The 13,435-nt window shown below is 41.8% G+C and overlaps 2 protein-coding genes across 2 annotated transcripts in view; both read left to right on the forward strand.

Moving 5' to 3' along the window:
* ALLC (allantoicase) overlaps positions 1-4,640 on the forward strand; it is a 48,279-nt gene extending 43,639 nt beyond the window's left edge. The window contains exons 10-11 of the mRNA XM_075555675.1: positions 1,706-1,830; positions 4,434-4,640. Coding sequence (XP_075411790.1) covers positions 1,706-1,830; positions 4,434-4,640 — 332 coding nt within the window. The remainder of the gene's footprint in view (positions 1-1,705; positions 1,831-4,433) is intronic.
* Positions 4,641-6,326: 1,686 nt separating this feature from the next.
* The window catches only part of DCDC2C (doublecortin domain containing 2C), a 111,980-nt gene continuing 104,871 nt past the window's right edge, over positions 6,327-13,435 (forward strand). The window contains exon 1 of the mRNA XM_075557177.1: positions 6,327-6,613. Within this exon, the coding sequence (XP_075413292.1) occupies positions 6,327-6,613 (287 nt within the window). The remainder of the gene's footprint in view (positions 6,614-13,435) is intronic.

The raw sequence follows: 13,435 nt of genomic DNA on the forward strand, positions 1-13,435 counted from the left end.
TTTTGGCAGACCACCATTCAAATGCATCAATTATTCTTCAGTCTTCCTTACTCGAGATCTAGTTTTCACATGCAGAGGAGGCAGTTGAAGAAACCATGGTTTTGAAAGTACTTATAGTATCATCCTTAGTACTTATAGTATCATCCTTGCTTCTCAACACTTTAAAAATGTCTGGTGCAGCATATTTTCCCAATGCAGGCCGTCGCTTGATCTCTTGACTGTGGTTTCCATCACGAATTCTAACTTCTTTTTTAAAAAAAATAGGTTTTTGGCATATATTTATCATTTTATATAATTTAATTGTTCAACCCCCAATCTCTGATTTATTTTATTTAGATCTGTAATTTAGATCTGATTAGCAAGCCATTGATTTTACTTTTAACAGGACTAAAGAGAAATCATCCTGAGTGGTAGGAAAATATCAGCTCTGCTATTTCCCTATTGTTTATTTGTACTTTCATTTTCATTATTAACTTTAATGGATTGTCCTTTACATGAATTGTTTGAAAGCATCTCTCCCCCCCCCCCCAAGAATAATTAAGCCTGAGATCACTATATGTACTGTATGACTGTCACGGGGAGGCCAGTGGTAGTGTCCATCTATAATAGCAAAATACCCAAAGTCTTCCAGCTGGGACACCTGGGTTAGTTTCCTAGCCAAGGTAGCTCGTGTGCAGCCATTACTTGTCTGTTAGTGGGGGCTTGTCATTTTCTATAATGCCAAACAGGTTTCTATCCAACTTCCATACTGAAACTGACTAGGAAGAAAGGCCTGGTGAGCTACTGAACAAAAACTCTGTGGACCACCATTGTGCATGGGGCTGCCATGAGCTGAGGGCTGACTATTGCCTCTGCAACAGCTAACAACAATTTTTATATGTATGCACACAAACGTATTTTAAGCTTTAGAAATGTTTGGCTTTTCATGAAAACCTCGAGGAGTGTGCAAGGTATACTCTGGAGACCCTATTTTAAGAGTTGGATCATAAACTGGTTGCATTAGAGCTACGTGTAGCTTTGTGTCCTAGGATTTTTAATCAGCAACTCTTTCTCTGTTTATCTCACTGCCTTGAGGAATCTCTGTAGAAGTTCTCAATGATTGTGTGACGCCTTCTCATCGATGGTTTTGTAGCCTCACTGGGCACACAACTTCTATCAAATCACAAAAGGAGAAGAGAAATTCAGGACCTCATATCTAGAGAATACATAGAAATCCTTGAATACAGTGCATTTGATTGGTGCTAAGTACTGGTTAACTTAGCTCAATATTTTTTCTTTATTGCCATGTTGCAAAATATAGTATCATAAGAAAGGCTTCCAGCTTCATATTAATTTCAGATTAGGCATATAGCAATATGCAAGCAAATAAAACTGCAGTTCAGGAAGTTTATCAAATATATTTGACTTTCAAAGTAAGAATACTAGTCATATGAATTCAAACATGGCAGTCATTAACATATGTTAGGACATTTCTGATACCTTTGAAAAACAAATGCTCATCCATTTTATGAGACAGTCCAATTCCATCAGAAACTGGTACATTCCTTCTTTCACATATTTCACACAATTGCCATTTCTTAGAAAGAAAAATGATTTGTTATTTATTGTATTTTTAAAAAATCTCATTCAGAAGTCTGATATCCCCTGAGTCTAGTTGTGCTAAGCGCAAGCAGAGTAGACAAAGTAATTATCTTTTTCCAAATAGGCAATTTTCCTGACAACTGTCAACTTGATGGTTGTATCCTAACAAGTCAAGAGGAAGAAGACATGATTAAGCAAAACTGGTCTCTTCCAGACCATAAATGGAAATCATTGCTCCCAGCTACAAAGGTTAGTGTGATACAGAAACCATTAGAAAATGTGTAGTCTGGCCCCTCTTCAGTTCTCTTTCACTCCAGATAGCTTTTAAATGACACAATACAAAGTGCTCTGCTTGGGAGACCCCGGATAGGGCAAGATATGACAAAATAACGATGTATAAATTACCAAGGGCACATGAGGGAGGGGGGAGAGGAGAGGGAGGGGAAAAAAAAAGAGGACCTGACGCAAAGGGCTTAAGTGGAGAGCAAATGCTTTGAGAAGGATTGGGGCAGGGAATGTATGGATGTGCTTTATACAATTGATGTATGTATATGTATGGACTGTGATAAGAGTTGTATGAGCCCCTAATAAATTGTTAAAAAAAATGCTCTGAGGAGGAAAGTCAAGGGAGATGGAGGAAAGAGCTAGGAGTCCAAGGGCATTCATGGAGGTCTAGACAAAGACATGTACATGCAAATATATATAGGAGGATGGGGAAATAGATCTATGTGTCTATATTTATAGGTCAAGTATTAAGGTGGCGGAAGGACCTTGGGCCTCTACTCAAACACTCCCTCAATGCATGAATACCTTCTTTTATTAAACTGGAACTCTATGATGCTCACTCTCCCGACACAACGGCTGGAGCCAAAGTGGGTGAACAAGTAAATGTGGTGAAGAAAGCTGATGGTGCCCGGCTATCAAAAGAGGTAGTGACTGGGGTCTTAAAGGCTTGAAGATAAACAAGCGGCCATCTAGCTCAGAAGCAACAGAGTCCACATGGAAGAACACACCAGCCTGTGTGATCGAGTGGTCCCAAAGGGATCAGTTACCAGGCATCAAAGAACAAAAAATCATATCATTGACTGCACACCTCCATGATAGGATCGCGGAAGACAAATGGGTGCATAAGCAAATGTGGTGAAGAAAGCTGATGGTGCCCGGCTATCAAAAGAGATAGTGTCTGGGGTCTTAAAGGCTTGAAGGTGAACAAGCGGCCATCTAGCTCAGAAGCAAATAAGCCCACATGGAAGAAGCACACCGGCCAGTGCGATCACGAGGTGCCCAAGGGACCAGGTATAAGGCATCATGCAAAAAAAAAAAAGATATAAGTGTGTGTATGTATGTGTATATGTATATATGTATGTATATATGTATATATATATATCATATTAAATGAAGGGGGAAGTGCAGAGTGGAGACCCAAGGCCCAAGTGTCGACCAATGGAGATCCCCTCATAGAGGGGTTTAGGAGAGGAGATGGGTTAATTAGGGTGCGAGGTAGTATCGATGAAGAACACAGCTTTCCCCCAGATCCTGGATGCTTCCTCCCCCCAACTACCATGATCCGAATTCTACCTTGCAGGGCTGGATAGGACAGAGGCTGTACACTGGTGCATATGAGGGTTGGAGGTACAGGGAATCCAGGGTGGATGATACCTTCAGGACCAATGGTGTGAGGGACGATGCTGGGAGAGTGGAGGGTGAGTGGGTTGGAAAGGGGGAACTGATTACAAGGATCCACATGTGACCTCTTCCCTGGGAGAGGGACAGCAGAGAAGGGGGGAAGGGAGACTCCGGATAGGGCAAGATATGACAAAACAACGATGTATAAATTACCAAGGGCATATGAGGGAGGGGGGAATGGGGAGGGAGGGGAAAAAAAAAAGAGGACCTGATGCAAGGGGCTTAAGTGGAGAGCAAATGCCTTGAGAATGATTGGGGCAGGGAATGTATGGATGTGCTTTATACAATTGATGTATGTATATGTATGGATTGTGGTAAGAGTTGTATGAGTCCCTAATAAAATGTAAAAGAAGAAAAGAGAAAAAAATGATTAGGGCAAAGACTGTACAGATGTGCTTTATACAATTGATGTATGTATATGTATGAACTGTGAAAAGAATTGTATGAGCCCCAATAAATTGTTAAAAAAAAAAAAAGAGTTACAGTCTCAGAAACTCACAGGGGCAATTCTCCCTGTCCTAAAGTGTTGCTATAAATTGGCATCAATTCAATGGCAGTGAGTTTTAAACTATGAGAAAATAAAGTTCCATTTATGAAAAAAAAATGCTCTGCTTGGTTTAATAAAGAAGAATGCGTTTTCAAGAACCATACTCTGTGTGTATGTGTTCAAACATTCATAGAAAAGTTCCATTATCTTGTCATTATACAATAATTTTCTGCTTTTGAATGTCTAATAATAAATTTTTGTTTACATATATAAAAATACACTTTTGGGGGGAAGTGCACAGCATGAATAAAGCTATAATGTGTGAAGCATGTTCTGAGATGCTACAGAAATGTCTTTTAACAAGTAGGATGGGGTGGTCATTTGCAGGTCATGAAGGTGTTTTACTTATCTATTTAATTAATTAATCACTGAAAACTACAAACATCATAGGAATCTGAGTATTCATGCCAGACGTAGTCATCATTTTCCAACTAGGGAATATTATTTATGTAGTAGCTTTTACTTCTAAAGTCATTTAATATAACTCAATCTGATAGGTCATGCTGTGTACAGAGTAATTCACAGGTATTGGGTATGTAGGCCTTGTGTATGAAGTCTATTTGGAACATGAATACCATGTTATAACTAAGAACTGCCACTCTCTCTGCCTTTCTTCCAGTTGCTACCAAACCAGAATAACCTGTTTGACAGTCTAACCTTGGAGCTCCAAGATGTCATCACCCACGCAAAGCTGACAATTGCCCCTGATGGAGGGGTCAGCCGTCTTCGGCTAAAGGGCTTTCCCAGCTCCATCTGCCTTCTACGGCCAAGGGAAAAGCCCACGTCGAGGCTTTCAGTGAAACCAGGTTTCAGAGCAAACCTTTAAACACACAACGGTTGTGCTACTTGAATATTAATAGCTATTCAGTAATGGTCTTCATTTGATTTGGTTCAAACATCCAAATCTTAATGTGTTTTGAGCAATGAATCTTTTAAGACCACAATTCCTGGCGATTTAATAAAGTGATCACTCTCACAAATTGAGGCCTGTTTTTAAGATTACTATGACACACTTGGTAGTTTAAAAATGGTCTCTGGTAGATTCTCTCTTAAGGAATGAAGCTTTTATTAAACAATAAAAATATTGACATTTTATAGCATCCATATTGTATACTTTGAGGATATAGGTTTAACAAATAACATAGTCTATTGTCTTTAAAAATGTGTTTAAGGCCAATAAAACAATTGTTTTAGGAACAATATATGTATAGAATCACCCATTGTCCTAATTCACAACAACTAGCCCTTCTCTACCCAGAATATCAATGCCAGTTGCGGCAGAGAGGATTTGCACTCATGATAATGTTTGAGTAGAACTGTGTTCCACAGGATTTTCAATGATGGAGTTTAAAAAAAGTAGACTGCCAGGACTTTCTTCGGATGCACTTCTGGAAAGATTGTACACGGCTGTTTATACCACTCAGAGATCCTTTACCAGGGATAGGGAATGCTTTCATGGTTACATGTTGGGCAGAGACTGGCAAGGTGAGCAATTTGAAACTACCAGCATCTCCACTGGAGAAAGATAGGTCTTTCTACTCCTGTACACAGGTACAGCCTGAAAACTCAAAGGGGCAATTCTACTCTGCCTGAGAGGGTTGCTATGAGTTAGCAGCGGCTCGATGGCTAGTAATTCCATTTTATCACAGGATCAGAATGATCCCAGGGAAAGAGACATGTCGCCAATGCTACGTCAGGGTCCTAGATGTGCTCTTTTTATTTGAACTGGTCAAACAACCCCTATTGAACAGAAGCGAAGAAAGCCCGAGCCTCTTCTTGCAGGAGTCACACACAGTTTGGGGTCTAAAACATCCATTTATCGGATTCAGAGACTTCATTCACCCTTATCTGCCCCAGCCCCTCTATACCCCTTCCACAGATGGCATAGCCCATACAGCGGGCACCCAAGTGGCCGGCTCTGCGGAGAAGGTCAAGGAGTGCTGTTGAAAAAAATGCGGTGGGAAGGGTTTGTTGGAGGGCAGAGGGAGGAACTGCCACCTCCCATCCATTCCCCAGCTGTGTTACCCTCTTCAAGTATCTCCTCCCAGCTCCCTGCTGTCTCTCTCCTCCGAGGGCCAGGCTCAAGACAGCGGTCATAATCGCCCGGAGGTCGCGTCAACACAAAGGGCCCATGCAGATGTCAGGAGCATCCTCTTGCAGGCAACTTCGCAGACGCCCAGGTGGTGGCAGCATCGCAGGCAGCTGACTGCGCCCCGAGGGCTCGAGAGCTGATTCCAGTCCAGCTGCATCCCACCTGCATGTGCCAGGGAGCTGAGGCCATCGGTGGCACACTGATTGTTGCCTTCTCGCTGCTGTCTCAGCCGGCACTCCAGGCTCGGAGACCCCGGAGAAACAGAATTCCAGCCCCAGCAACTGTGAAGGCACCCACCAGCCGCAGGTTGCTCACCTAACAGCAGCGCACAGGAGGCAGCAGGGGAAGGACGGGGGCGTCTAGACCCAGGCGCTAGTGGAGCGCCACCCTGTTGCCCTCTTGCCCGCGCCCGGTGCCATCATGGGCACCCACGGGACCTACATTCTGATCGACACCACTCCTGCCAAGACCATTCTGGTGTACCGCAACGGGGACCAGTATTATGTGGGCAAGAAGTTTGTCTTCAACCGGCGGCGGGTGGCGTCCTTCGAGGCCTTCTTGAACCAGCTGAACGAGGAGATCGAGGTGCCCTTCGGCGTGCGGCGCATCTACACACCCACCCATGGCCACCAGGTCCAAGATCTGGACACTTTGCAACAAGGGGCCAAGTATGTGGCCGCCGGTAGAGAGCGGTTCAAGAAGCTAGAGTAAGTGGCGGGCGCGTGAGGGCTGCCTCGGTGGGCAGTTTGTCCCTGCTGGGACTGGTTGCGCTATTGGGACTCCGGACATTCGGGTCCCTGGCTCGAAGACCCCTTTAAGTACTTTGGATAATTTTTTTTTCGTTGTATCGCTACACCTTTTAAAGTCATGGAACACTTTTTATTTACTTTTGTAGCCTCTGTTTAAACCAGACTAACCCCGAGGTGTCTGTGTAATGTATTCACTCTGAGCTACCTGGGTAGTGCTAATTTATGTTTCCTCCATCCAAAGATGTGCGCTGGCACTTCCTTCCTCTGGCCAAGAGCCCTACTCACGCTTCCACAGCGATTTACGTAACATGGAATCATTGCGTGCGCCTTTTGCGCACCTAGATGCTGGGGGAGACATATTCTTGGAGAAAACAAAACAAAACAAAAACCCCAAATAGAGAAAGGTTTTTGCTCTCTGGAGTTTACTCTGGGTGGGGGGAGGGGGGAAGGAAGATGATCTACAACCCATATAACATATACATTTTATAGAATGTTAGAAAGGAATAAAGCAAAAAAGGGCTTGACTATCAGTTGTGACTTAAAAATAGGGTGGTCAGAACAAGCCTCACTGAAAATTTGATGTTTGAAAGAACATTGAGAAAAAGGGTTAGCTGGGAAGATGAACAGTGAGGGAAACACAGTGAAGGGCCCTCATCAGGTCACTATGTATCCCACACAAGCCTGGTCGGACTGGGCATTGTGTGGTACCTGGACTATGTATGTATTCGCTTATCAAGACACCAAAGTATTTAATTAGTCTCTGTCAGTGTCTCTTGCTCTACACAGACAGATCCTGTGCCTATTAATTCCATCTGACGGGCACATCAAACAATGCTGACCTACAGTAGAGACCTTGAAAATGCTGACCGATGAACAAATAAATCTTATTCTCCATTTCTGCTTAGATCAAGATAGTAGCTCAGAAGGAATGTCATTTGTCCCGTGAAAAACCATTCACGGATAAATGCCAAAGCCACTGTGAAAATGGTAATGGAAATTGATTGGTCATATTCATGCTGTCAGTTATACTGAAAAATGTCCACTCAAAATGTCCATTTAATTATTTTTTGTTAAGTCTGAGCCTGTTATTGCAATCCTTTTGAATACATGATAGCACATGTAGTTATACAACACTTATGTTTATAGCTTTTCTTCCCAGGGATACCTCAGTTTATAATTTTCTCGAATTTCTTATAAACCCCATTAAATTGTCTTTGTAATCCAACTTGACAGGTTAAGTGCAGTCAATCAGCAGATTGTATACATCTTTGTGTAGGGCAGTCTTTAGGGGGTTGCAGGTGTTTCAAGGGCATTAGTGTAAGGAGTACAAATGACAAAGTGTTACCTATTATGACAGAAGCACAGATGAAATTTGTGTAGATCTTCCTTTACAGAATGGAAAACCTGTTGAAGCCAAGTTGATTTTAACTCATAGGAACCTTGTCTCATTCATAACTCAATGCCAACGAGTCAATCATGATTTGTAGTGAACCTATAAGACAGGGTAAACTAACCTTATCGGTTCCTGGGACTGTACTTTTTCATAGAAGTAGAAAGCCTCATCTTTCTCCTAAGCAGTCTTGTAGGACAGACTAAAAGCACCCCATAGGGTTCTCAAAGCTGAAATGTTCACCGAAGCTGACTGCCCTTTCTCCTACAGAGTGGCTCATGAGTTTGAACCACAGACCTTTTGGTTATCCTGAAAGTGCTTAATCAATGTACCACCAGGACTTCTTTACAGAATGGAATGGGCATAATGTGAGAATATTTTAATCTCTGAATCTTCTATGAATTCCTGATTCCACTAAATTAAAAAAATCATTTTATTGGGGCTCATACAATTCTTATCACAATCCATAATACATTCATTGTGTCAAGCACATTTGTACATTTGTTGCCATCATTCTCAAAACATTTTCTTTCTGCTTGAACCGTTGATATCAGCTCCTCATTCCCCCCCTCCCCGCTGCCCCCTCTTTCATGAATCCTTGGATTCCATCAATTTTTATCTGCTTTCAAAAGACATTACTTTTATATTCTTGCTAATCCCACCTAGTTTTATGGAGAAATGTGTCACATAGAGACAAGTATAGAAAATTATAGCTTAAAAATAGTAATAAATTTCTGTGTAACCAATTATCTGGATAATTGGGGAAAAAAAGACATTGCCAATCTTTTAAATGCTTCTACTTGAACAACCTACTCTTTGCTTATGTCATTGTGAGGTGCCGCTGAGTTCCAACTCATAAAACAGACAATGGACAACTGTCTGGTCCTGCACCCTCCTCACAACTGTTATCTTTGAGCTCATTGTTGTAGGCCTGGCGTCACTCCATGTCCTTGACAGTCTTCCTCTTGTTAGGCTGGCCTATGATGTCAAGCATAATGTCCTTGTCCTGGACTGCTCTTTATTGACCACCTGTCCAAAGTACACAAGTTCAATTCTGGCCATCCTTGCTTTTAAGAAGTGTTCTGGCTGCATGTCTTCCAAAATAAGACCATTTTTCTGACAGTCTATAGTAATTTTAATATTCTTTTGCTAACACCATAATTCAAATGCATTAATTCCTCTATGGTCTTCTTTATTCATTGTCCAAATCTCATGCATATGAGACAAAAATACCATGGCTTGGGTTAGGTATACCTTCAAAGTAACATATTTGCCCTTCAACATTTTTGTTCCAGTTTTATTACCACTTCACATGTCATACAATTCTATAATTCAATCATATCAAGTTGTACAACTATCACCACGTTCAATTCTAGAACATATTCTTCTTCATTGTACTCATTGTTATTAATTTAATTTTTTCTAATTGTGGCAAAAATGTACACAACAAAACATTCTCCAATTTCACAACTTCTTCATGTATAATTCAGTGGCATTGATTATACTCTTCATGTCATTTATTATTATTGATATACTTTCCTGAATGACTCCACCAAAATTAACAGAAACCTAATGCCTCTCAAGCAACAATTCTTTCTCTTTCACCCATGGTAACCATTGGTCAGGTGTATTTTAGGAGTTTTCTTGCTATAATGTTCACATATCATACACTTCCATGGTTAAATTGCTTTTAAAAAGAGTTGTATATAGATCTTCACAATCACTTTTATGCTCCATCCCTCAAGTTCTGTTTTCTTTCTTTTTAAAAAAAATCATTTTATTGAGGGCTCATACAAGTTATCACAATCCATCCATCCATTTTATCAAGTTTTACATCTGTTGCCATCATCATTCTCAAAACATTTGCTTTCTGCTTGAACCCTTGGTATCAGCTCCTCATTTTTCCCCTCCCTCCCACCCCCTCCCTCATGAACCCTTGATAATTTGTAAATTATTATTATATCATATCTTACACTGTCCAACATCTCCCTTCACCCACTTTTCTGTTGGCCCATCCCCCAGGGAGAAGGATCCTTGTAATCGGTTCCCCCTTTCCACCCCACCCTTCCTCCACCCTCCCAGTATCGCCACTCTCACCACTGATCCTGAAGGGATCGTCTGTCCTGGATTCCCTGTGTTTCCAGTTCCTATCTGTACCAGTGTACATCCTTTGGTCTAGCCAGACTTGCAAGGTAGACTTGGGATCATGATAATTGGTGGGTGGAAGAAACATTTAGGAACTAGAGAAAAGTTGTATGTTTCATTGCTGCTAGACTGCCCCCTTCTGTAGGGGATGTCCAGTTGCCTACAGATGGGTCTTGGGTCACCAATCTGTTCTCCCCCTCATTCACAATGATTTGATTTTTTGTTCTTTGATGCCTGATATCTGATCTATTCAACACTTTGTGGTCACACAGGCTGGTGTGCTTCTTCCGTGTGGGCTTTGTTGCTTCTAAGTTAGGTGGCCGCTTGTTTACCTTCAAGTCCCTAGATGCTATATCTTTTGGTAGCTGGATACCATCAGCTTTCTTCACCACATTTGTCTTCAGTGATTGTGTTGGGAAGGTGAGTCTCTTGGTATGCCAGCTTAATAGAACAAAGTATTCTTGCATTGAGGGAGTTCTTGAGTGGAGGCTGAATGTCCATCTGCTACCTTAATACTAAACATATATATATATATATATATGCACATAGATGTATTTCCCCATCCTCATAAATATATTTACATATGTACATACCTTTATTTAGACCTCTATAAATGCCCTTTGACTCTTAGTTCTTTCCTCTATTTCATTTTACTTGCCTCTTGTCCCACTATCATGCTCAGCGTTCATTTGGGTTTCAGTAACTCCTCTTGGTTACATTAGCCTTGATCAAGCCCTACCAGGCCTCCTACATTCTCCTCACCACGAATTTTGGATCACTTGTTTCCTTGTTCCTGGTTTTGCTAACACCACTTTCTTTCCCCCCACATCCCCCTTTCCCATGTCTCCCGGAATGGTCGGTCCCGTTGTTTACTTGTCCAGATTGTTCATCCAGCCTATCTAATTGTCCAGACCTGCGGAGATAATAACATGCACAAAAACAAGACAGAGCAAAACCAAGCAACAAAAGTAAACAACAAAAACAAAAAGCCAGTTAATTAAAAAAAAACCCTAACAAACAACACAACAACAAAAATTAAAAGCGTGTTCAAGGACGGTTTGTTGCCCTTTAGGAGTGTTTTCCGGTAGAGTTTGATGGGGTACCAAATCCTGGCCCCAATGTCTATTTTTGGTACTCTCTGGGGACTTCGTTGCTCTGTTCCCTTGCTGTTCTGTTGCATGCCCTTAGTGTTTTGCCTCGGTGTGGTGGGGTCAGATGGGGCGCAATTCCCACACTGTGTCTCCAGTGTTGTCCCCTGTAGGGCTATGGTTCAGTGAGGAATGTCATGTCTCATAGTTGGGCTGGCCATATGGTCTTCTCTGTGGCTTCGCTGCTCTTAGTGGGGATATTGTCCTCAAGGCTCGGTGGGCCAAGATATGCTCCACTCTGTCTCCCTCTCCCTTCATTTGCTCCCGTGTGCTCTGATCAGATATGTTCCTCTCCCTGAGCTGCAGCTTCTGAAATAAATTCTTCTTGGGGGAGGGCTGTTGTCCACGTAGTTGGAATTGAAGCTGTCTCCTCAGACCTCTCCATGCCGGTATGTTGCATTCATATCTTGGACACTCAGTTGAAGTCTGGTCCCTCTTTCCCTGTGGAGATATAAACAATACCCTCCCCTTGAGTGGGTTAGTGCCCTGTTTCCTCTACTCATTTCTTTTTTGTTATTCCTTTGCCACCCCCTCTTTAGTTGGCTACCATATGTATCCCTGGATTTCATCTGGCCCTTGCCATACTACCTGAAGCTCACTCCAGGAATGTTTGTATACAGTAGCTTTTTCCCTATGCCCCTTTTGCATATTTTTGTAAGCTTGCATCACTGGACTCATGTTGTACTTTTCCTTTTGTGCTTGGCTTACTTCGCTTAGCATAATTTCCTCCAGTTCTTCCCATGCCGCTATGTGCCTCATACGTTCATCACTGCTTTTTAGTGATGCATAGTACTCCATTGTATGTACGTACCACAGTTTGTTAATCCATTCATCAGTTGATGGAAATTGGGGTTGTTTCCAACTCCTTGCAATTGCGAACTGTGCCGCAATGAACACTGGAGCACAGGTGTCTGGCCGTCGTTTGTTTCTTGCCTCTTCTGGGTATATGCCCAGTAGGGGGATTGCTGGTTTGTATGGTAGCTTGATTTTCATTGTTTTAGATATTGTCAAATTGATTTCCATAATGATTGTGCATACCTACAGGTCTACTAGCAGTGGGTGAGTATTCCTGTCTCCCCACAGACCGTCCAATACTTGTTGCTTTCTGATTTTTTGGATTGGGCTGTCTTTGAGGGTGGCGTTGTTATCTCGTTGTTTTAATTTGAAATTTCTCGTATGGCTAGTAATCAGGATCATTTTCTCATATGTTTATTGGCCGTTCAGATTTCAGCCCATGTGAAACTTCTATTCAGGTCCTATGCCCACCTCCTCAGTTGACAATTAGTTTTTCTTTTTGAAGCTAGCAGATTATTATAGATTTTAATAATAATGCCTTTGTCTGATATGTCATTGCTAAAGATGTTTTCCCAGTCCATGGACTCTTATTACTCTCTTGGTGAATTATTTCAATGTACACAGGAGTTGTATCTTCAGTATATCCCACTTGTCCATTTGTACCTCCTCTGTGTTTGTGTCTTTCCCTATGTTTGATAGCCTATGTATTCCCTGTGCCAAATTTCTCAGGTTAGTTCCAATTCCCTCATTGATTGCCCTAATTGTTTGGGGTTTTACCTGGAGGTCTATGATTCACCTTGAGTTTATTCTTGTGCATGGAGTGAGAAAAGGGTCTTCCTTCATTTTTCTGTAGGTAGATATGCATGTTTTCAAGCACCACTTGGTGAAGAGGGCATCTGCTTCCCATTAGATAGTTTTGGGTCGCTTATCAAAGATCAGTTTCTGTATACTGATGATTTTATTTCTGGATCTTCAGTTATTTTCCATTGGTCTGAGAATCTGTAATTAGATCAATACCATGCAGTTTTGACCATTGTGGCTGTATAATTTGTGCTAAAGTCAGGTAAAGCAAGACCTCCCACTGTATCCTTTCTCTTCGGGAGTTCTCTGCTAATTCTGGGCTTCTTCCTTCTCCATATGAAGTTGGCAATCACTTTTTCCATTCCTTTGAAGAAAAACGAGGGTAATTGTATTGGGGATGCATTAAATTTATATAGTGCCTTGGGCAGAACTGACATCTTGACTACATTGAGTCTTCCAGTCCACGAGTGTGGTATATTCTTTCATTTGTTGAGGTCATTT

This window comes from Tenrec ecaudatus, chromosome 8 (assembly GCF_050624435.1).
Source record: "Tenrec ecaudatus isolate mTenEca1 chromosome 8, mTenEca1.hap1, whole genome shotgun sequence".
Taxonomy (NCBI): Eukaryota; Metazoa; Chordata; class Mammalia; order Afrosoricida; family Tenrecidae; genus Tenrec; species Tenrec ecaudatus.